This window comes from Apteryx mantelli, chromosome 10 (genome assembly GCF_036417845.1).
Source record: "Apteryx mantelli isolate bAptMan1 chromosome 10, bAptMan1.hap1, whole genome shotgun sequence".
NCBI classification, from domain to species: domain Eukaryota; kingdom Metazoa; phylum Chordata; class Aves; order Apterygiformes; family Apterygidae; genus Apteryx; species Apteryx mantelli.
Window position 1 is genome coordinate 15,678,774 of NC_089987.1, and position 22,449 is coordinate 15,701,222.

At 34.8% G+C, this 22,449-nt stretch overlaps 1 protein-coding gene and 1 long non-coding RNA gene across 7 annotated transcripts in view; one reads left to right on the forward strand and one right to left on the reverse strand.

Annotated features, from left to right (window-relative positions):
- Positions 1–22,449, forward strand: part of PHKB (phosphorylase kinase regulatory subunit beta) — a 100,598-nt gene that overhangs the window by 61,884 nt on the left and 16,265 nt on the right. For all 6 annotated transcript variants that reach the window (XM_067302548.1, XM_067302549.1, XM_067302550.1 and 3 more), the window contains 10 exons: positions 8,689–8,744; positions 8,929–9,022; positions 12,814–12,897; positions 13,383–13,487; positions 14,300–14,382; positions 14,467–14,557; positions 17,919–17,980; positions 18,069–18,231; positions 19,080–19,161; positions 22,160–22,217. In XM_067302548.1, the coding sequence (XP_067158649.1) occupies positions 8,689–8,744; positions 8,929–9,022; positions 12,814–12,897; positions 13,383–13,487; positions 14,300–14,382; positions 14,467–14,557; positions 17,919–17,980; positions 18,069–18,231; positions 19,080–19,161; positions 22,160–22,217 (878 nt within the window). The remainder of the gene's footprint in view (positions 1–8,688; positions 8,745–8,928; positions 9,023–12,813; positions 12,898–13,382; positions 13,488–14,299; positions 14,383–14,466; positions 14,558–17,918; positions 17,981–18,068; positions 18,232–19,079; positions 19,162–22,159; positions 22,218–22,449) is intronic.
- LOC136992851 (uncharacterized) overlaps positions 14,795–22,449 on the reverse strand; it is a 70,991-nt gene continuing 63,336 nt past the window's right edge. The window contains exon 3 of the long non-coding RNA XR_010885293.1: positions 14,795–14,879. This is a non-coding gene — a long non-coding RNA (uncharacterized lncRNA). The remainder of the gene's footprint in view (positions 14,880–22,449) is intronic.

The following is a 22,449-nucleotide window of genomic DNA, read 5'->3' on the forward strand; positions in this document are numbered from 1 at the left end:
ACTTTTAAGAATGCCATTAGAAAAAGTTATCCTGTACTGAGTGAGAGTGTTGCAGCCCATCCAAATTTTGGTCAGATAATTAGCAGAAATCATCTCTTGACAGAATTTGAAGCTTGTAAAATCATTCAAGGTCTTCATTTCCCCACATAGCCTGTTCTTTTTTTTTTTTTTTTTTTGATTCTTGAAACCATTAGCATCTAAGATTCCCCAGATAAACACTCTAAAGAAGCTAATGAAGGTTTGTTCCAAAGATGCTGCATGACTCATCAGGAAATCTGTTAGTAGAAGGGCATTACTACTTTCTGAGGGTATCCTCTATAGGATAGGGAATTTTCAGACCTTCAGAGAGAAGTAGCCTCTACCTTGACAACTTCCCAAAATACGTAGTAAATAGTAACATATTTTCTCATATCTTATTCCTTTTTGGTTTGTTTATGGGTCAGTAAAGAATTTATTAAGTGATAAGTAGTCATCCTGCAAAATTCAGCAATATAGTAGGGATTCTAAAGGCTAAACAATATTGAAAGAATTGAAAATGATAACTTAAACAGATTCATTTTGATGTTTTGCTTCATCTCCAACAAATCTAGCTCTGGCCACTTTAAAAAATAAAAATAAAAGGGAGATCAGCATGGATGGTTTTATTCTCATGTGCTCATACAGTCCTTCTGTTCTTTCAGTGCTCAACAGTTGTCTGAGCTAGATATTTGAATGTATAATTGTGCTTCTCACAGGCAGTCTGGTAGAACTGATGCTTGTTAGTCTTTCCTTTTAAAAGCCTTTAGTTGCTTCAGTTTGCTAAAATTTTGGCTGAAATTTTCCATAGTTGGGATCAGTAATAAGAATGTTTCTGTTGTTGTCAGCATTCGAAAGACAGAGGACCTTTCAAGAGTGGTTCTTGAGTGTATTACTGATGGGCAAGACTTGTTGGCTTGTCTCTGGGTTTCTCGCTTTCAAATAAAGATTTAAGGGGTTTCTTCCATAAAAATCGGTATGGAGATCTCACTTAGATCAAGGATGCTCAGCAATTCCTGTTATTATGGATATCCTTCTGTGCACAAGAGGATCTGAGATGGATTGTCAGTTGTTCAGTATCCGAAGTGTGAAACAGTAAACAAATGAAGGGTCAAGAAGGGGGTGTGAGGTTGCCAAGGCCAGCCTTCCTAGCCATGGTACTCCTTTGCTGTAAGAGACTGATGCATACTTTTCTTTGGTATATAAAAGATGAAACTCTCCAAAAGATACTGCGTGTACTTCCCAAGGTGGGTTAGAAAGAAGAGAGGCACTTCGGAATTAGGGGGAGTTTGATAACTGTGTCATAAGGTCTTTGCCATTGTAACCTGTGAGCAGTGCTGTACAGAAACTGTAGCTGGAACGGTTTGTGTCCCTGGGATACTAACCAGGAGGCTGGGCGATTCCTGTGGGAATGTTTGTACTGAAACAGTTAGTATGTTGTACTATTAGATTAGTATCAGGGCAGAATGTTTGCTGTTACTGGTTTTAATTCAAGTTTGTCATAATTCAGAGGAGATTTTTTCAGCAAGGTTCAAAAGTGAAAGGCAGATGCGTATATGTATCAATGTGAGGTGTGTTTTATCAGCAAATCTGTCTCTTGCAGTTGAAGTCAGTAAACTTCAACAAGTTTCAGCTGACTGTCTTGACCTTGCCTTTTTTTATCCACATTTTACATTTGCTTAAACAGTTCATCTGAATATTTGATTATGCCATTTTATCTAATTGAGTTAATTTATGCAAAATCCATGTTAAGCATTTGCTTTGAAGTGCTAGGAAATGGACTAAAAATAAAATATGAAATGAGAACACCACGCATATTAGTTAATTATGTCTTCAGACATCAAAACCAGTTTCTTCCCTTTTAATGCTGTCTTCTCTTTCCCATATAGCTAAAGAGTTATTCAATTAAATAGAAAGGAAAAGCATTTCTGCTTTTATAAATTTCATTCCTGTAAGCAGTAAGCCTGGAAATGTAAAAATTTCAGATGCTTGTATATATAAATTTTGTTGATGTACAGTGTTTTGGAAGGCAGTGTACCAAAAAGAAGGCTCTTTATTTGTATTTAAAGCTGTATGCAATGACCTAGGTCCAGAAAACTGCTGAAGAAATTTTTCTCAGATAAATGCATTTTCCGTATAGGTAAATTCTGATATTTTGGTGGCACTGAATGTAATCTCTATAAATACTTGCCATTGAAAAACATGATTAATGGATTTATATGGCTTCACCACTTCAAAAATGTTTGATGCCCATATCATCATGTAGATTTAAGCAAGCAGTGAAAACTATTTAAAATATCCAAACACTAGTTTTCTTATTGTTTTGAAGTACCAGTGAAGAATACTCTAGAATGAAGTGACTATAGACCTACAAAGGCAAAAATGCTATGAAACCTACAATTACTGGCAAGTAAGTTTTCCTTCTCTAAAAATTACCTCTGCAGAAACGTCACTTCAGGCAGATTCACAAATAATATGAAAGAGATGGATTCTTAGGTAATTTGCTTCAAATCAGTTCTTTCATCTTAAAGTTTTATTTGGACCATAATCTTAAGGTAGTCCTGAGTGCAAATGAAACTCTTTGAAGGAATTTAAAGATTTCAGACATATTCTTTCTTAAGCATGAGACACTTTCTGCAACTATTGACTTCTAAATCATCACCGACACTTCTAGATGTAAATAAGGAGAAAAAAATCTTACACCCATCACTATTGTTTTTGTCTACCTATCCTTCTCCCATGGACCTCTTCATGATATCTACTTTTTTCAATTTATTTTATTACTTCGAATCTTGTCTCCTGTTGCTCTTTTCTCAGAATTTAGTAGTGTTGACCGAGCAGCTTTGTGCAGAAATATGTCATTAGCTACAAAGAAATTCTTTACTGTATCCTTTTATAGCTGTAAAGCCTGTTGTTTTGCTGTACTCTACTGCCCATTCAAGCTGCAGAGTATAAAGCATGGGATGAATACATACACACATGTGCTTGTAGCTTCACCTGGAGAAAGTCTGTTGGGAAAGTGTAACTACACTGATCATCAAAGTCCACTCTCTTAGTTCAGTTTTCTTAATATTACCTCTTTAAACTTATTCGTTCATCAGTTAGTCTCATTTCACCTTAGTCAAAAAAGAAATTTTAGGTGCTACCTTCTAGTCTCCTATTTTTCAGTAAATCCCTTTGAAAATTGGCAGCATTGATGTTCTTGCAGCTTTTTAAGACTTTGGAGTTTTTACAATCACTACTGAGGCATATTATCATACAAGAACGTAAGGGTGTTTATGTAGCTACATGCTGCAGCTACTAGCTCTGCACAAAGAAAACTAAAAGTAAATAGTGACATTACAGACTTGTAGAGATTACTAGAAAACTGACATTCACTCAGAATTTGTTCTGAAATGGATTTTATTTTCATTTGTATGTTAAAAAACATTGCGATAATGCATTCAATAAGTCAGTAAATAGAACCAAATTTTTTTTGTTGACCAGCTGTTAATCTTTTGGAAACATATTTTATCTTTACAAAAAATAGGGTTTGTTTACATTTTTAGGACACTTATACTTAATACATAGATTTATGTACTTGAGCCACACTAAAATGTTGCTGAATCAATAATGAATACCGAGGAGGCACTTTTGCTGGTTTCGGTTGCATAGTAAGTGCTCTACACTGCCTTTTATCTTGTGCCAAAATACAGAGCTGCGTTTCTCATTTGTTTTTCTGAACATGATTTTAATTTTAGAAGGCACTAAGCTGAGAATGCTGTTTCTAATGTTCTAATACTCTTTGCAGAATTGCTAATACAGTGAAAAGTATGGGATGCTGCTTAGGTAGCATGACCGATCTGTGAAACCTAATGAACACAAATTACTGATCTGGTGATCTGAAAGCAAAATTCTGTTAAATCCTTGAGAGCAAGGTGTTTCGCTGTCCTGAAGAGGCTGTATTTTACCATTTGCTGCATGCAGACTTTTGTCTCTGAAGGTCCGTTGTTCCTCTGTGTCAGGCACACAGAAATGTCTGAATGAATGACTTCAAGGGTTGTTTGGAAAGGAGTTTTATCAAGATTTAATGAATTAACTCTCAGTAGAATGAAAGCTATATTATGCATTCTAAAACTTGCAAAATCTGGTAATAGAGAACAGTTTCATTTCCTATAGAAAACTGTGCGATCAAATGAGCAGTATAGACAAGATGTTAATGGCTGCTAATACTAAAATATTCATTTAGTCAGTCAGTCTCTTTATACATACGTGTGTGTGTGTGTGTATATATATATATACACACAAACATATTTTTATATATAAAAAATCCTAATATATATATATTCTCTCCATATATATGTGTGTGTGTGTGAATTATAATATATAGGAATATATTATATATTATATCTAAATAAAGAAACGTTTTCTCTGCTAAATTAATGCCCCCAAATATTTTATATTTCAGCTTTCAGGAAGAGGTCTGTGTATATTCTATGTTCCATCTTGAGGAAAAAGTCAGTGTGGCGCAGGACCAGGATTCTCTTTGCTAGTTTTAGACTGTGTTCCAAACCACAAAGAAGTCTAATGGCAATCAAAGAGGTTCTCCTTTGCACTAGTAATTTGCTTTGTAATGCTAATGGTCAGTAGCATTTCTTGTTGAATCCCATTCATGAGTTAAAGAAAATGGAGTCATCCATGCTCCAATTACTTTACTAAAAGATGATAATGCAGGGCATTCTCTTTCACAGGGGATAACTCTTTAGAAATAGATTCTGCACAAGGGCTTATTTTATTATCCCTTTGTAATATCTCTGTAACCACAAGAGATGATACTGTAACACAATTTCAGGTGAAATTCTCTATTCTGGAGAATTTAGTATATAAGCAGGCCTGTATAATAACAGTAACATTTGAAAAATGTAGGTCTTTTTTCTTTTGGGGTTTTTTTGTTTTGCTTTTCACTGGAATATCTGAAAGCTAATTTATTGCTGTCTTGTATTTAATTTTATTTTCAACAAAAAATTATAACCTTACTAAATTGGCAGAGTAATTTATCTTCTGAGTTAACCTGAAATGCATGCATAGATTTACAGTTAATTAATGAAATTCTCTGACTGCATGCAATGACTATATTCTTTTTAATGTTTCTGCTTTGAAGACTGAGTAGTCATTCATGAGGACTTCACTTAACTCACTGGAAATGGAGGTTAATGCCCGCTAATGATTTTGGAAAGAGAACAGGCAAAATGATAGACTGTTTTTTCTTTTATTTCAGGAAAGTGGATAACTTATGTAAAGAAGCAGGTCAAATTACTAAATGTAATTCTTAAGATTTTCAACTACCTAACTTACTTTAGGATTAGATTGTGTCTAATTTTGACAATTTAAACAGATGTATGATGTTGGATGATTTGTTTTGTACTATTAATATGAGGCATATTCTTGCTTTCATTTGTCTTAATACAGTTGTCCACCACAGTTAACACAGTTTTAAAATTGTTAAATCTTATTTTAGAGTTTGAGGCACACTGGTGTCATTTCTGTTGCATTAAAACAGTCTGGTGTGCTAGCAGCCTTGACCATAAACCATTTATCAGTATTTACATGCTTCCAGAGGTGTTTTTCAACAATTAGGTTGTAGGTCATAGCAGCAGGGCTGATTATATGGGTTCTGAATTTCTCATCTTGCTCCATATGCCTGGAAGGCCCAGTAGGTACCATTTTAGTCGGTGCTCTGATGTTGTGCCCACTTTCTCACATGTTCAGAATGAATGGATTTTTTTCGGAGTTCTGAGGTTTCCTGGGAATATATGCAGAAAGGCATACGGCGATAGCATCTGTCCACTGAGACTGCAGCAAAAGGCCAGTACCGAGCTGCTTTGTCTTCTAGTGCCAGGACTGGAGTCAGGGTTTTTCCCCCTTCTGCCTGCCTCTGACAGTTTATAACCTTGTTATAAAATAGGGTTTTTGGAGAGGAAGAATAAAAGGTCTGTCTTGTAATTTTGTCTCCTGAGAACGCTGGGATGTATTTATCATTTGCGCAGCATGGAGAACATAGTTTAAGCAGATCCTTTTCCCTGCTACCCAATGTGAAAAAGTAAGGCAGAAGGGGGAGCCTGGCGTGGGGGCGCAGTCTGTTGCAATGTCTTGGGGAGATGGTGATTGATGTTGTGTAAAGAGCTGCTTAGTTTGGGGTGTTGGATAAACATGAATCTGAACACATTTAAAGGGAACTTTTAACAACAACATCCAGATTTGTTTAGTGGAGTGTTTAGGAATTTAATGTTTTCTCTCTATCGCTCTCTGTGTCTCTCTCTGTCTCTCTCCCTCTCTTTTATATACATATGTATATATGCATGTGTGTGTGTATATATATATATATATAGCTAATGTTGTGTGTCACTGTCATTTTTAAAAAAGGGTGATGTACCTTTTTCATAAATCTTGTATCTATTTTTTTTGATTTGTGTTTTTTCTAGATCACTAACTATTTACCATCTTACCATTTTCCACAATAATTTTTTCAAACTCTATTTTTCACACAACCAGGTCTTCTAGAATAAAAATGATGAAGCAGCAAGTCATGTAGAAAAAGATTGCAGTAGCTATTGATAAATTATTTCAAGTGCATCATTCCATGAAATCCAGTGTATAGTAAATAGATTTAAATGAGAAATGAAGGAATTGGCAATTTATTAAACTATTTTTGGCCTGGGTATTATTCTGTAGTTGTGAATATTCAAATTTATAGCTAAAAATTGTTTTACCCGTAGTTTAGAGCACAAGAATCCAGTTATGCAAATGATGTGGAGAGTAAGTCATATGGAAACAGGGAATTTTTTCTAGAACCTAATGTTTTTTCCCTAATCATCATGGACTTATCACTGTCATGAATAACCCTTGAGGATTTTTGTCTAGACTTTCATTTCAAGAAGCCTTTTTATGAATCTCAGCTTCTGAAATGGTAAAAATAGAACTGTGAGGAAACTCCATAAAACCAGTTGAAGAATTCTAATTTTGAGGTGAAATTCATGGTTTCTGCTCTCTTAAATACTTTTGTTTAGTCAGTAGAAAATTTTTTGCTTTTCTTTGGGGCTAATCTCTTAAAATCAGACTTTGTGTTGTGTCAATTGTGCTGCAGATGCATTTGCTTAAGTAGTGTAGAAGCTCCTGTAGAACCACCACTTACTGGCTCCCGTAAATGAGTCATGTCATTGAATGTGTGTGCGAGAGGCACTAGTATTTGTTTTGAGACAAGGACTTGCCTCCGTGGAGGTCCAGAACACACAGTTTTATGTTCCGAATGCAACACAGTCCCACTCAGTTTGTCTTTGTGACACAGTGATAATTAAGTTGGGCCTTAAATTGAAGATCAGTCCCAAGTTGGATCATGGACTGTCTATAAATGGCTACAGTGTCGGAGAATGCTCTCGCATTTTCTGCAGTCATTGCTTTTTGTTTTAAAAATGTAATATCTGTTAATGTCACTTAGCTTCTGCCTTCTTATCTAGTCTCCCTTTGTACACATTGTAATACTTCTGTCAAAAACTTAATTCATATGGCAAAAAACCTGAGGATCTTTAGTTGAAGTGTAGTACTAATGTATTTGGGGGGGGAAATGTCATCAAGAATTTCTTCTGCAAATCCATAAGATTTAATTTGATATCAAGGGTCACAACTGCCTGAACAACTAGATGTTCGCTGTGAATGTTTTTGTTCTAAATCAATCTATCCATATATCTATACAGAATATGTATTTTTATGTAATCAATTGATGGAAGATTTATTTAATTTTTGTTATTCACATTTTGGTAGTTTCTAGTTGTAATTATTTAAGGGGGTTGGTTTGGTTTTGAGGTGAATCAATAACATTACAAAAAACATTTTAGGAATGAAGATGCGTTCTCTTCTTAGTTTTTTAGTTAATGAACAACACAGAAGAAATGAATAGAGAATAAATCAGACATCTCATTTTTAGCTGCTGGTGAAAGGAAATGTTAACTACCATTTCAAGACCCAAGGAGTTCAGTCACTAATTTCACTCAACATATTGGAATAATTCTTATTTGTGTAACTTTCCTATACAAAATGCTGTTATTTATTTCAAACATGAAGTACCGAAATGATACAATGAAATGCTGTTATCTCTTGTAAAATGTAATATAACTTTTGTAAAACTGTAAATAGTAGCTGTCTGATCAACATATTTCTGATTAAAGGGTTGAAATCATCAGTTACCCAACAGCTGAGTTATTTCGCTCTTTACAAAAAAGTATATCAAAAAGCTATGTCATATCAGGTCTAAAGGGAATATAATGATTGTATAACTTCTAAAATTTTGCAGGCATGTGAAGCAAAATATTTTTCTAACATTACCATTTATTCAAATTAAAAATAAATTAAACAGTGAAGATGATTACCAGAAGTCTATTTATCATTAATTCTCCACAATGCATTTTTCAAAGTATTATTGACAGTACAGTCTTTCAATGATTTTGAGTTACCAGTTTTAGTTCCGTGGTGTTCTTTCAGTTTGCTTACGCAGTGAAGCTGATGGGTGGGCAGAGAGAAAAAACAATGCAGCCGGTGATGTTTGTCATATTCATGAAAGGTTTAAGTATTCATAATATTGTGTCTAACAATAAATATTTGGTTAATAATGCTAATCAATATTTGTTGTTTATTTTCTAGGGTCCTTTAGAAAATGATTTGGTGGTACATGTGGCTCTGATAGCAGAAAGTCAGCGGTAGGTATTTACTTTTATTGAGAACATTTACTTTAAGGAAATGTTGAGTAATAGACATCTTAAATTTGATAAAGATATCCAAGGAAGCATGGAAGAAAATATGGATGCTCGTGTATCTGCTACCAGGATAACTGTTAAAACTAAGATTATTCTGTGATAAAATTTGTCATTGTTTTGTTTGTAGCCTACAAGTTTTTCTGAACACATATGGAATCCAAACTCAGACACCCCAGCAAGTGGAACCAATTCAGATATGGGCTCAAAAAGAACTTGTCAAAGTAAGGAATTCTGCATTAAAAATTATTTATATATCTATCCATATGTTTCTTTGTAACTAAGGGAATTTATCTCAAGCTATTACAGTTGCATCTCTTTAGGTTTATCTACCTATTTGTGTTATTCTAATTTATTTATTTATTTATTTATTTCAAGAGATACTAAAACTGGTCAGTTACACATACCTAAGCTAGAGCCTTCAACAAAACACGGAAGCCTAGAAGTTGTGTGTTACCTGATTAGGCTTATTACCTGAGTAATTTGCAAAGAATAATGAATGAATAATGAATGAATAATAAAATTTTAAGAATATTAATAGACTAAGCTTGATTGAGAAACACAAGCAAATGAGCAACAGTCGAAGAAATGTACTTAAGACAGCAGGCATAACCCATCATATACTTTCATAGTTAAACACCTATAAAATCTCTTTTGTATTTGTTTTTTTTCCAGAAGTCCAATGTGATAGTTGAATATATCCAGCAAGTTTGGAATTAAACCCTTCTTTGTTTACCCTTTTGACTCAGCTCATTTCAAAATCTGGAATCAAAAATTACTGGGATGAAGGAGAATTTCAGACTCCCCTTCATCCCCTGTGAAGACTTCAGATTTTCTTTTTTCCATGCAGGCAAGCAGCAGTCTAATGGAGTACCAGATCCTTTCACTTCAAAGGCTGGTTCCTTTAGCCTTTGCCGGCACTGAGCTTCACTGACGATGCCAGCTCAGATGTGTTTTGTGAAGCACCTGTCATCCCCACGTGAAGCCAGTAGTCAAAGATGAATGAAACCTACAGGATACACTAGTTCATCTCAGCATTCCCTTAGCACTGCCATGGCCTCTTTTGGTTCAGCCATTTTGTCTAATTTAGTTATAGCACTTTGGCACTCTTACCTTGAGCTAGCCATTGCTGTTTGTTCTGGAAATGCATTTAAAGCAAAAAGGCTTTGACAAATACTGCTTTGAATGATAAATGTGTCCACCCAATGATTACTGGGTGCCTGTTTACTTCTTTATCTCTATTATGCCTGGTCCATACCTCTCAGTAAACCCTTAACGAGAATCCCATGAGCCTGTAAACAAGTCTTAACAAGCTGCAGGAAACTCTTGGGCAAGTAAGGTGACCCAGTATCATGGCTGCACGCTTGAGTACTTACACACAGAAGAAGGGAATATCCTTGTTTATATTCAGCCTTGTTCACTCCTTAGCCTGTTTTGCATGCCAGTTTTCTTGATAATATATTCCAAAATGTATTCTCTCTGACTGTATTGGTCCTGAAATTCTGTACCTGAAAATTTTGATTTAACAGATAGATTTACTGTAGAAGTATATGTTGTCTCTCTCAGTCATCCCTCATTTCTCTGGTGTCCCTGACAAAAAGGTGAGACCTTCCTTAAATTGTATTTATTATTACTTATTATGCTCAATTACATTCCCAGCTATGACAATTGCTGCCTTAGGATTTCTTTTTCAAAAGCTGGTGAAACATCTGGCAATTCTGTCATTTTCTTTATGGTCATGACAGGTAGGTACACTTGCCAGGCAAAAGTTACTTTTAGAAAATCTTGAAGCTATTAAGCTGCCTGGTGCACATCCTTTTCCTGCTGGACTTCCAGAAAAGACTATGTGATAGCTGTAAAGTTGAAATAATTAATGTGTTTTAGGAATGAGAATGAGAAATGACGTTTGATCTCTGTCTCTGTCTCCCCCCCCCCCCCCTTTTTAATAATGGGAAAAAAAAGCTGGTAGTACCTGTCAGCCTTGGTGGGGAGGTAAAGCTAATACTTCAGATCTGTGATAGCAGCTGGTGTGTTTCGGGGGCACACTGAACTTCAGAGTGACTTCTGTAGTTTTGGGAAGAGGGGGGTTGATCTTTATGCAGAGAAGGGTTCTCAATCTTTGCTATTCCAGTGCTGCCACTTAACTAGTTAGAAACTTGTGAACTAGTCTAGTGGTATATGGTAATAATTTAAAGCTCCAAATTTCAAAGCAGTTGTGTCTAAAGAATAGTATTCTATTTTTCTTAAGAAAATATTATATATTTTATGGTCTAGCAGAATAAAGGCCCTGTTAGTGTTAAATTATAATGTCTGATACCATTCATGTGATCTCCATTATTTATTACAAAAAGGGGTTTAACATGGTTTTGATTTTTATTATGTATAGGTGGATTATTTAAAATTGTTAATGGTTTGATGTCTCCATTCTTTTCCATTTGACTATGGTTACTCAGAGTGGGTGAACTAGTGATGTAGGAAAGGTTTATTTATTTATTTATTTTTCTTAAATAATTCATAGCATTAATGTGGAGACATAGGCAATACCAGGAAGGCCCCAAGCTGATAAGAGTAAAATGATAGAGTATCATATTTGTTCAAATGTTCAGTTTCATTTGCTTTTGAATTATCTTCCTGTAATATAAAGAAAGAAAGAATGAGGTGAGGAAAATGTTTTGAATTTTAGTTTAGAAAATTATGGTAAGAGTTAAGTTTTAGTAATAGTGGGTTTCTCACCTAAAACAGCCCAAATAAGGAAAAAAAAAATGCAGCTTTCAGTCTGGTTTAACTGATACATTTATACTCTCTTGCCTGCAGCTTAGTTGTCAGTTTCCATATTATGGTTTTATTCTGATACACTGTAATCAATGAAGACTGTTTCTTAGTATGCAAGTCTTACACCATCAGTTGAAGTAACACTAGACATGCATAATACAACTCAGATAAGTAAGAATTAAGCAATGAATAATGACATACTCCCTTTTGCTTGTGGTGTTAGTGCATTAATTTTGCATGCCTTTATTAAAATTAGAATAAAAATCTTTAAATATATCCTATATTACTATTTTGCCTTTATATCCCCATAGGAAAAGTGTTACAGAAGGCAAAATCGACCAGACAGCATATGCAAATAATAGTTTTTAAAAGTTTTTAAAAATTCAGTGAAGAATTTGAAGGTTTTAAAATATTATATAGAATAGCAAAATAATAGTTGTAAGAAGCTAAAAGTAATGCCTAAGATAGGAAACAGCAACTTTTAATATTTAACTTCATTATAGAGTAACCAGTATAGTTACGTTTAAGACATACCTAGAAATTTCTAGATACTAATTTGGTCTGAATTGGCTCTTCTGTAATAATAGGTTTTCTCACTACAGAGTGAAGTTCAGTTTTGAAACTTCCTGCAGATAAGGAGGACTTTATGTGGTGCTTTGCACAAGCCAGAAGTTGCACCCATGTAAACTAAGTATAACATCAGGATCTGACCCAGCGCTGCTGGTTACCGTTCAGTGAAGACAACACTCTTTTAGTGTAAACCAGCGTTAACTGTACTTTCCCTGTCATGAGCAACAAGTTTTCCCAAAGTTGTTATTAAAAGGAAGGAGGGGGAGCTGTAAACACCATACTTCTGCAGCAGCTTATTGGGCTGCTGGAAGTGATGTGAATTGCATGGGATTGAATGGCTGTCGGGGAACAGTCTGTTTGTATCTTTTCTTGCATCTTGTGTTTCTTGCTTCAATTAAGTAGCTGTTTTCTCTTTGCTGTAAGTATACCCATTTTTATCCAAGTAATTAAATGTAGTCCTTGAACTATAAATGCACTAAGTATAGTGTTCTTTCACTATATTGACTTGTTATGTGGATGTATGTTTAAAAAAAAGCTACAGAAAGATCCTATTTTATGAATCTCATTTTCTGGTTAAAGCAGAATGCACACAAATTCCTATTTGAGACACAGTAGGCATGTAAGAAGATCTTATGTCTAGGTTTTCCTTAGTTTTCGTGACTCTTTTTCACAGGCTTACTTCCATTTGGGCGTCAATGACAAATTGGGATTATCTGGAAGACCAGACAGGCCTATAGGATGCCTTGGAACATCAAAGGTTGTTGCAAGAAATTATTATCTTACCTTTATTAATATACATGTCAGATAGACATGGGTTTAGCCTCTGAACTTGAAAAACTATTTTAAATAGAATTTAAATGTAATTTTATTTTATGCACAAATCTTAATTTAAAGTCCTTATAATGTATTTTGTAAACCTGTTAAGAATACACATGCTCTATCTTACTATTATACTAGGACATATCTGTCCTAGACATCCAATTACAGTAACACTTGGCCAAAACAGCCTATAGGATGATGAAGTGTACTGCTTTAACTAAATTAGAAGGTAGGTCAGTATACCTTATAAATACCAGAGTACCTAAAATCAGAGATGTAGGTTTTATTTTTAGTGGTCTTTTTTTATTAAACTGTTCGACATTTATTGTTTCTTTGATAGTTCCAAAAGACTTTTTTCCCTGGCTACTTTAATGCTTCAAATATTTTAAAGAAAAGATTAATGGAAGCTTTATCTCCCAACAGATTTATCGAATACTAGGAAAGACTGTAGTTTGCTACTCGATCATTTTTGATCTAAGTGATTTCTACATGTCTCAGGATGTTATGATGTTGATTGATGACATTAAGGTATTTATCTAACTTTTCATTTGAAAAAGTAACAAAAATAGTCTATAGAAGAATAAACTGTACAGTTTGATTAAAATATAAGACTAAAAGGGAATGCTGTATAGTGTGTATTTTTTTAATATGTAAATTCATGAATTTATGCTGGAGAGAATATTAAGATGAATATCCTGCTAGCCCAGTATGATTGAATATCTGTATCTGACAAAGAATTTACTCAGAAGTGATTGGGAATGCTGGAGTACAGCAAACATCCTTGTTTCTTTGGGAAAACAGATGTTCTTGGTGGGAAAAGGTATGACACTGGTCTTTTTAAGGGATCTATTAAAGCCTTAGATGGAGGAAATATAATTCAGCTTTGCACAAATATTAAAAATTGCCTTCCTTCCCCAACTCTAGGGAAGGCAGCAGTGCAAAGCTCACTTGCTAAATCCCCTGTGCTTGAGCAGCTATTTCCAGTGCATAGAAAGTTGCACTGGTTATTTCATGCTAGTGGTCATGATTCAAGATCCAGATTCCCATGCATATTTAATAGGTCGTTACATGTAGTTCAGTACATCTTACTGTCTGTGATCGGTGTATACAGTAGGAGTATTCTCAGAAAATTTGTCAATAAGCAAGCTTGAAAGCAACTTACATTCTTCAGAAAAAATCTGTTAATGGTTTGATTATTAGTTAAGGTTTTTGTAACCTTCTGGGTTTTTAAGCAGTGCTGTTATTTTAAGACAAAAATTGTTTTAATAAGTTGTACTGTGTATTCTGATATGTTGCACCTGTGTATTTTTTTTATTGTCTAACATATATTTCTTACCTAGAATGCACTGCAGTTCATTAAGCAGTATTGGAAAATGCATGGTCGCCCACTGTTCGTTGTACTTATCCGTGAAGACAATATAAGGTAAAGAGAGAGAGAGGAAAGCATCATTTGTAGTGTGACTTTTACCTAATTACAAGATTAATGGAGTTCTGTTTAAAATTTTAGAGGGAGCAGATTCAGTCCAATATTAGATATGTTGGCAGCCTTTAGAAAGGGAATTGTTGGAGGAGTGAAAGTTCATGTTGACAGAGTACAGGTATGTGGGTTTTTTTTGTTTTTCCCTGAATGTTGTGTTCATATCTCCTATTATTAGTACATATATTCTCATTAGTATTGTTTTAAATATTTTATTTAGTATCATAAAATTCAAATCAATAACCAAGATATTTAGCAGTTTTCATTTTATCTCAAAAGAAACATGAGCTTATTAGTCTTCTAAAATTGCTAATCTTCATAGAGGATTTTCAGAAGGGAGGAAGCTTTTTCTTTCTTCAGCATTCATCCATCCTGTGAATTTACCACCAAAAGATAAATCCACGATGTCAAGCATTGAGGGATTTCTTTTGATTAGAATATCACTGAGGAAAAAAGGTGTTTCAAATATATTAAAATTCTTTCTTGAAAGAAGTGGGATCTAGTTTTAACGTATTTGCTGTCTGAATTAATCTTAAAGCAGGAACGTTATCCCATTAAAATGCAAAAATTACTGTTTGAGTCAGGTGCTGTGTTTAAATTAGATATTTATATGTGCTAATCCATTTTAACTCACACCTGTTGAAGAACCCCTCTTTGTAAGAGAGACCAAAGACAGTTATGATTCCTTGTATCCTAGAAAATCATGAATCTGTAAAAGAGCTGGCTCATTTGTAAATTAAATACTCATAGCTATAATGATTAAATATATCCCTGTAACGTTTTAAGTATTTATATATTTATATTAGTCGCATGTTGGCCATGCAGTCTCCTGTTAGCATTTACTTTTCCTATAGCAATGCCGTTGCCATCCACCAACACCTTGCATTTAAAAACAAAACAAAAAACTGTAGACAATTTGACTGCAATAACTTTATTACCTTGCATTTGATCAAACTGATGTATTATCAGGCAAGAAATTTCCCAATCTACATAATGTGTCCTTATTTTAAAAGCTACATTGTTACAGTCCTGAGGAAATAAACTTCCTCTTGCATACTCAGTGACTTTCTGCAAAAGTCAAGTAATTTTTCAAGAAATTAGTTAGTAGTTTTAAAGTATTTAAGATATTGACAGTCATTGGTCTTTGCTGCATTTCTTATCCATTAAGAATGGTAAGTAGAAAAACTCCAAACACTTACTAGACTTTAAGGTACCTTTAAAAAAAAAAAAAAAAGCTCTAGTTGTGATGCTTTAAATTTGTACTGTGAGGTTTCATCTGTTGCCTATAGTCATGACTTCTTGTTGAAAAATGTTAGGCAGAGACGTAGTTAAGTGATCTAATGCCTTGCTGCTCTTAGTAAGAGATGGTCATATTCCCTGTTCTGTATGGGTCTGGCAAGCACCAGAGCCAGCGGAGGAACCATGTCTGCAGGAGTGAAAGGGAGGGAAGGGAGGATGGCTGCTGGCCTGGCTCAGACCGTCTTCAGGGGCCAGACCATAAGGTCACAGTTATTTGATTTACTCCATTGATGACAGGTCCAGCATAGGAGATTTCTGCCTTTCCAGGTTTGTCTTCTCTGGTCATGGCTGCTGCTTCAGTTCTACTGATGAAATTGTGTCTAACCATGCTAGGGACCAGAACTACAAAATGATGTTTGAAAGCAAAGCAAAACTAGATTTGGATTAATGTTCCTGGACAGCAGTTAATATGAAGAGCTGGTACCTTTTATTTATTTATTTATTAACCATGGTTAAACCATGGGCAGAAATCACTTCCGGTGGATCTGCCCTTGCAAGAATCATTAGTGTAACTGGGCCCTAGTAAGACTTTATTAAGTGCAGTTACATACTTGGTCAAACACCCTGAAGATTTCTTACGTAATTTATAAAAAAAAACCACTGTGCTTTTTCCAGAAATAAATTCTTACTGCAGCCATAAAAACAATGTGCTAACTTCCCCATATGTCAGTACAACATGTATAATTAAGTGTATTGCAGCATATTAATTATTAATATCAAGATTTAGTTCCTATTTTGGCATTAAACTAAGAATATGAAAATGGTTTGGCTTAGATAGAAAATGTCTTCAGTCTCTTATTTTTTCTCAACTTCCCTTTTTCTTTTGCAGCTTTCCAAAGCCATGCCCTCTTTCTTTTATCCTTTTTATATGTAAATGGTAGATGTTAGTGATCAACATATTTATTGGTGAAATATAGTAGGTTTTTTCCATCAGTTTAGAAATAATCTCTCAATTTCACTGCACAGTTGTCGCATTTTGGAAATGGTCCCTTTCATTATGGGGGAAAGCGTTGGGGCAAGAACAAAGGATATGTCTAACTTCTGTGGTGTTTTCTTAAATAATTCATCTATTGTAACAGAATATATATTGAATCTTTGTGAAATATGTTCACCTGCTTCATTTAGATGCCTATCTGTAAATGTGCGTAGAGAGAGAACACTTACGTATCAAATTGGGTGAATCTCTCTTTTCTTGTAAAATGTACACAAAATGTAATTTCATTTAAAAATGTGCATGTTGTGTAAGCTGTATAAGGCATCTAGTTTTTTTCAGTTTTCACCTTTACTGTTTCCATCATCATCATGAGTTCAAGTGGATATGCGAGTCAAAGGATAAATGACATGAGCAATAAAAGCAAAGCAGTTTTTATTTTCAGTCAGCTCATAGTTAATATTTTACTGCGAACTTTTGTACAGTGAAAATGGAATTCAAAAGTTCCCAGTGCATGCATCAAATTTTGTTTAGCTAATGAGAACTATCAAAAACATTCTTTAAAAAAATGCTTTAGTACAACATACCTTTTCTTCTAGAAGCATATACATAGGAGATTCATAAAAATTCGGAGTGAATGATAGGTATGTAATATTTTGGGGTCTGAGGTATTTGTAAGCTGCACTTGATGCGTAAACTTTAGCAAGCATGTTCAGATTAAGGAATTACTACAGACTAGGAAATGCTTTTACGCTGTGTTTTTTTGTGAAACGTCACTGAGATTTATAGGTGAACTAGCCTCTCAGAGATACCTGAATAAATGAGAATTATGGTCCAAAACACAGGTATCGTGCAAGATTTTGAGGAATGTGAATCTTGTGGTCTCAGATGTTTTCCCCAGACCTGTGGTTTTTTTGGTATTTTTTTTTTTTTTTTTTTTAATTGGGGTGAGGGATAGATATTGGGTGATAAAGCTGTATATAGCAAGCAGAACAGTAGCAGAACCCCAGAAAAAAGACAGTAGCCCTGAGAGATTTCTGCTGTCTTAAGTGAGACCTTAAGAAAGAGCTGAAAGAGGAAAAAAAATTGTGAAAGTGTAAAGATATGTGGAACTGTAGATAAAGAAACTACTTCCCTAATGGAAACCACCAGCAACATAGTGAGAATTTGGCTCTCAGATCAAATGACAACTATATACTTATATAAATCTATGGATTTTTTTTCAATTTTAATTGTTAATTTTTAATTTCAGACATTAATATCTGGAGCAGTTGTTGAACAACTTGACTTCCTAAGAATCACTGAAACAGAAGAGTAAGGCTATGTGTAAATAACAATGATGAACTATTTGATAATTATAATGTTTTCTGAACTGTGAAGAAATTAAATACTTATTTTTCAGGACTCCTGTATTTAAGAGCTTGGAGGAGTTGGATCTTCCAAAACATTCAAAAGTCAAGAGACAGTCTAGTACTCCAAATGTTTCTGAACTTGAGCAGCAACCAGATGTAAATATTAATGACTGGAAAAACAAGTCAACATATGAGATTCTGCAGAAACTGAGTGTAAGAAAACTTGATAAAAAATACACTATAATTTAACACTCATGAGATGATAAATGATGTGCTGGTATTCTTCACAGCAGCCTACTGATATCAACATGATTACTGTCATGGCTTAATGTCAGTGATCTTTGTGTGTCTAGAGTCCTTTCAAATATAACTAATAATATATAATGTCTGATATTCTTCATCCCCAGGGAATCCTCCTCTTGATAGTCCTTAACTCAACATCATAGAACCGATCCTTCATGCTCTAACTATTGGCTTCCGTTTTTCCCAGCTATCCAAATCTTCCTCTGGTAATACATGACTGTCTAAAAGGGCAGCAATTTGTCATGTGTCATATGAATAAATATTTTATTTCTAGACTAAATTCGAAAAAAACCCTTCAGCAGTAGGTATTCATTATGATAGACTGACTTTTTAATAATACTGAGGAAGTGGTATTTTTCCTGTATCTAGAAGATGACTACCAGTGACTGTTTCTAGTTCAAGTATACTAGTTCAGTAGGAACACACAAACTATTCTATGTGGTTCTCTATGCCAGCATAAGCATCTGTGCTGTAAATGACAGAAGCCAAGAGCAGAAAACCAGGAAATATTTTTGAGGCCAAATTATTGCAACTTAGTATGAACCTAGAGCAGTCTCTGCAATAAGCAGTGAAAAGGATAGGGGATACATAGGGTATTAAATAGTTGTGATGAAGAAACCTTTCCCCTTAAAAATGAAATTTATAGAATTAGCTTAAAAAAAAAAAGCCATCTGGTTTAATTTGAAATTTGTAATAGCTCTGCTGTCTTTGCTTCATTAAAAATCTGAAGGTTGGGGTTTTGGGTTTTGTTTTCTTAGGATTGCAATTGCCTAGCAAGTCAAGCATTACTCTTGAATATATTGCTCAAAAGGGAAGGACCGTATTTTATCACCAAGGAAGGTAAGAGCTACTTTCATTTGACTATTCTGAATATTTCAGGAAGCAGCTGTCTGTGTAGTTCTAATGAACATGAATAATAGCCATGCATGCAAGCAGTTATATAGCTATTTTCTTCACCATTAAAGCAATTTCTACTTTAAATGGGATATGCACATTCATAGAGTGGAGAGGAATGAGCTGCTAAATGTATGTACTCTTTTAGATTGTTTGTATGCAGCTTCTGTGCCTGGTTGTAATTCTGAAAACGTACATATTTAAAAAAAAAAAAAAAGTGCATATGAACTTGTATATTAAACTGAAACTCAAGACCAGTTTATGTCTGTGACAGACTGAAATGTATGAAGCTTTATACTGATTATTTCTTAATTTTATGTAATCTGATTTTATATCAATGTATCTGTAAAGTTTGTTCTGCTTTAATTCCATATTATAGATCTAGTAGAGTGTAGGTTTTAAATTCATGTAAGATTATCCAGAATATCCTGCTAGGCTTGTTGCTTATGTGCTGCAAGTTTTTTGTTTGTTTGTTTTTTTCCCAGACTGTTGTTTGTTTAGATGCCTTTGCTTCCTCTCAGAAAGAGAAGAATGTTAAGATCAAATAATATTTCTTCTTTTGGTTATTTCTCAAGCAGTGCAATGTACCACTTCATGTTATGGATCCCTGCTTCATAATTTTGACAGGGGACAGCTGGTACTTGTGATGAAGAGTTGTCATGTTGACATAAATAGACATTATATTAGTATTGCTATATTAAAAAGGTCTTGGAAAACAATGTAAAGTGGAGCAAACATCACTATTTCAACAATGCATTGTATATTGGCCAATCTGAATCCAAAGTCTTGGTCAGCATCTGAACATTAGGCATGTTTAGCCTTTTAGGCAGGCTTTGCACCTCTGTTATCTGTACTGTTGTTGGACTTGAGCCATAGCATCTTTCTTCAGTCATCTGCAGATTGCATCCTTCCTTGCTCTGGAAACAACTTGAAGCAAACTTCCTACGCTGCATAAGCAACCAACATACAGCCACTTTTGACCATTAGATTGTGATGATGAAGAAAAAACCCACTTGACAGTGTTTAGGCTGAATACTGTTGTGCCTCTGACTGTTTAGAGTTAACACATACAAGGTCTTTTTGTGCTATCCAAGATGAAACAGTAGGTGGTGATAACCTTTTTAATATGCACCTTGCATTAAACAGTCTGAGTCACTGACTAAAGTTCCTGTCCTTCTGCGACTGGAGATTACTGAAACTGACATTAAATAATCACACTGTCAATAAAAAATAAACCTAAAAATAAAAGCTGAAGGACCTTGGTTATTCCAGCTGACAGGCACAAGGCTTCATATCCTTAGGCTATGATTTTTGTGAGTTCAACTTTCACTATTGATATTGTAGATGAAGTTCACCAGTGAGTGACTAGTATGAAAAACACTGCCTTTCCACCTGGGAATTTAAATCTAGATGCTAACTCAAACCTAAGTAATGGAATGTTTATCACCATTTTTGCTTTCAACATAATAGTCCCCACTTGAACCCTGCACAGTTGAATAGATACCACTGTAGCAGGTTGAGCCGCTCCTCTTCAAGCCCATCCCTTTTGCTGTCTTTTAAAATAACCATCAGTCTATGACTTGAAACACGGGTTCATTCCTTGGCTTTCTACCACGTCTGAATGCAAGCTCTGCCTATTACTCCTGTATGGAAATAGGACCATGTGTCATAACTTCCAAAGCTTTGTCAGGATTTGTTTTCCACTATTTTTCCCTTCCTTTTGAAAATTCAAACCAATGTCTAGAAGCTTAAGTACAAATACAGAACTTCGTCCTGAATGTGGAGACTTACTTCATAAGGACCCAAAACCTTTCAATGAATTACTGTTCACCTTAGCTAACAACCTCTCATATCCCCTGCCAAGACATAGCAGTAAAAGCAGATCAACAACATACCCCCCTGCCTTGGAGTCCTACTTGTCCCTGAGCATCTTGTCCTGAGCATTTTGTCTCAGTACAACATCTTTGAGTAACAAAGATCCTTCTGTACCTCAAGGCTTCTTCTCTGAAACTCAGACTGTTTGCTGTGATGTAGAAGCAGTGCTCTTCTCATTTCCTATGCTCTCTTTTTTAGGTCATGTCCGTATAGCACCAGGCTAGTTTAATACATAACACTTTACAAAATGTTCACTTCACTTTTGGCACACAGAAAATCAGGTTGGGGTGGGGGGGAGTGGTAAATCAATAATGCTTATTATCTGTCAAATATTCCCTGTACTTTGCAGCAGTGATAATGAACCTAGCTGGAGTAGTGCACTAATGCACCCGAGTATCAAAGTTAGCTCACAGAGTAACTTGGGTATCTTTTGTGAGCACCCTGTTGTGGTTATTCAGAGCAGAACTGCAAGGCAGTGAAAGATCCCCTCTTTTGTGCTCTCCCAGCTTCCTGTAAATTGAATGCCTCATATCTCATGCAATTAATCAGGTCATCTACTATTCATATATAAAGTTGAAAAGCAGAGAAGTTTTGGATGTCAGCTATTAAAAATTTTGCCCAAACACAGCATCACTTGAATGAACTACACTGTCAAGCACAAAACTCTCCTGTTGCTTCCTGTGGATTTTAGCTCAACAGAGGCAAGACAGCAGAACTATCTACATCCCATATCCAAAAAATAATGTGCAGTTTGATGAAGGTAATGAGATGCACCTTATAGGTCAAATCTGTGCATAGATTAATTTTCCCAGTTTATCACAATAATAGTTGATATGTTAAGTCTCTTTACAGCGTAAGCAGCAAATTTAGGTGTAATCTGGGTTGGCTTGTGGTATAACAACACACAATTGGATGACAGGGGACTGAATTGCATCTAAATTTTAGATGTTAAACACTATGTAAGTGCTTTGCTAAAGCTGATTCAGAATTAACTGATCAAATTTACCTTATTACTATTAAATAAAAATCTGTGCATCTTTTTGTGCTTTTTTTTTTAATATGCATTTAGGTACTGTTGCTGAGCATATTGAAAGAATCTACAGGCGAGCTGGCAGCAAAAAACTGTGGTCTGTATACAGTTATCATCATGTTCCTTGTTTTACACCAAGTATTTTTTTTTTTCCCCTATATGTCAACCAGATCCTTACATATTAAAAAGGGAAAAAAAGGACAACTTTACTTACAAAATTGTCTTGTTTTAGTGCAGCTGAATATCTCATCCTTGCTTTGAAAAAAAGTATTTTCTTAGTATTATCTTTTTGAACGTAAAACAGCAATAAGCTAGTTTTGTACTGAGTG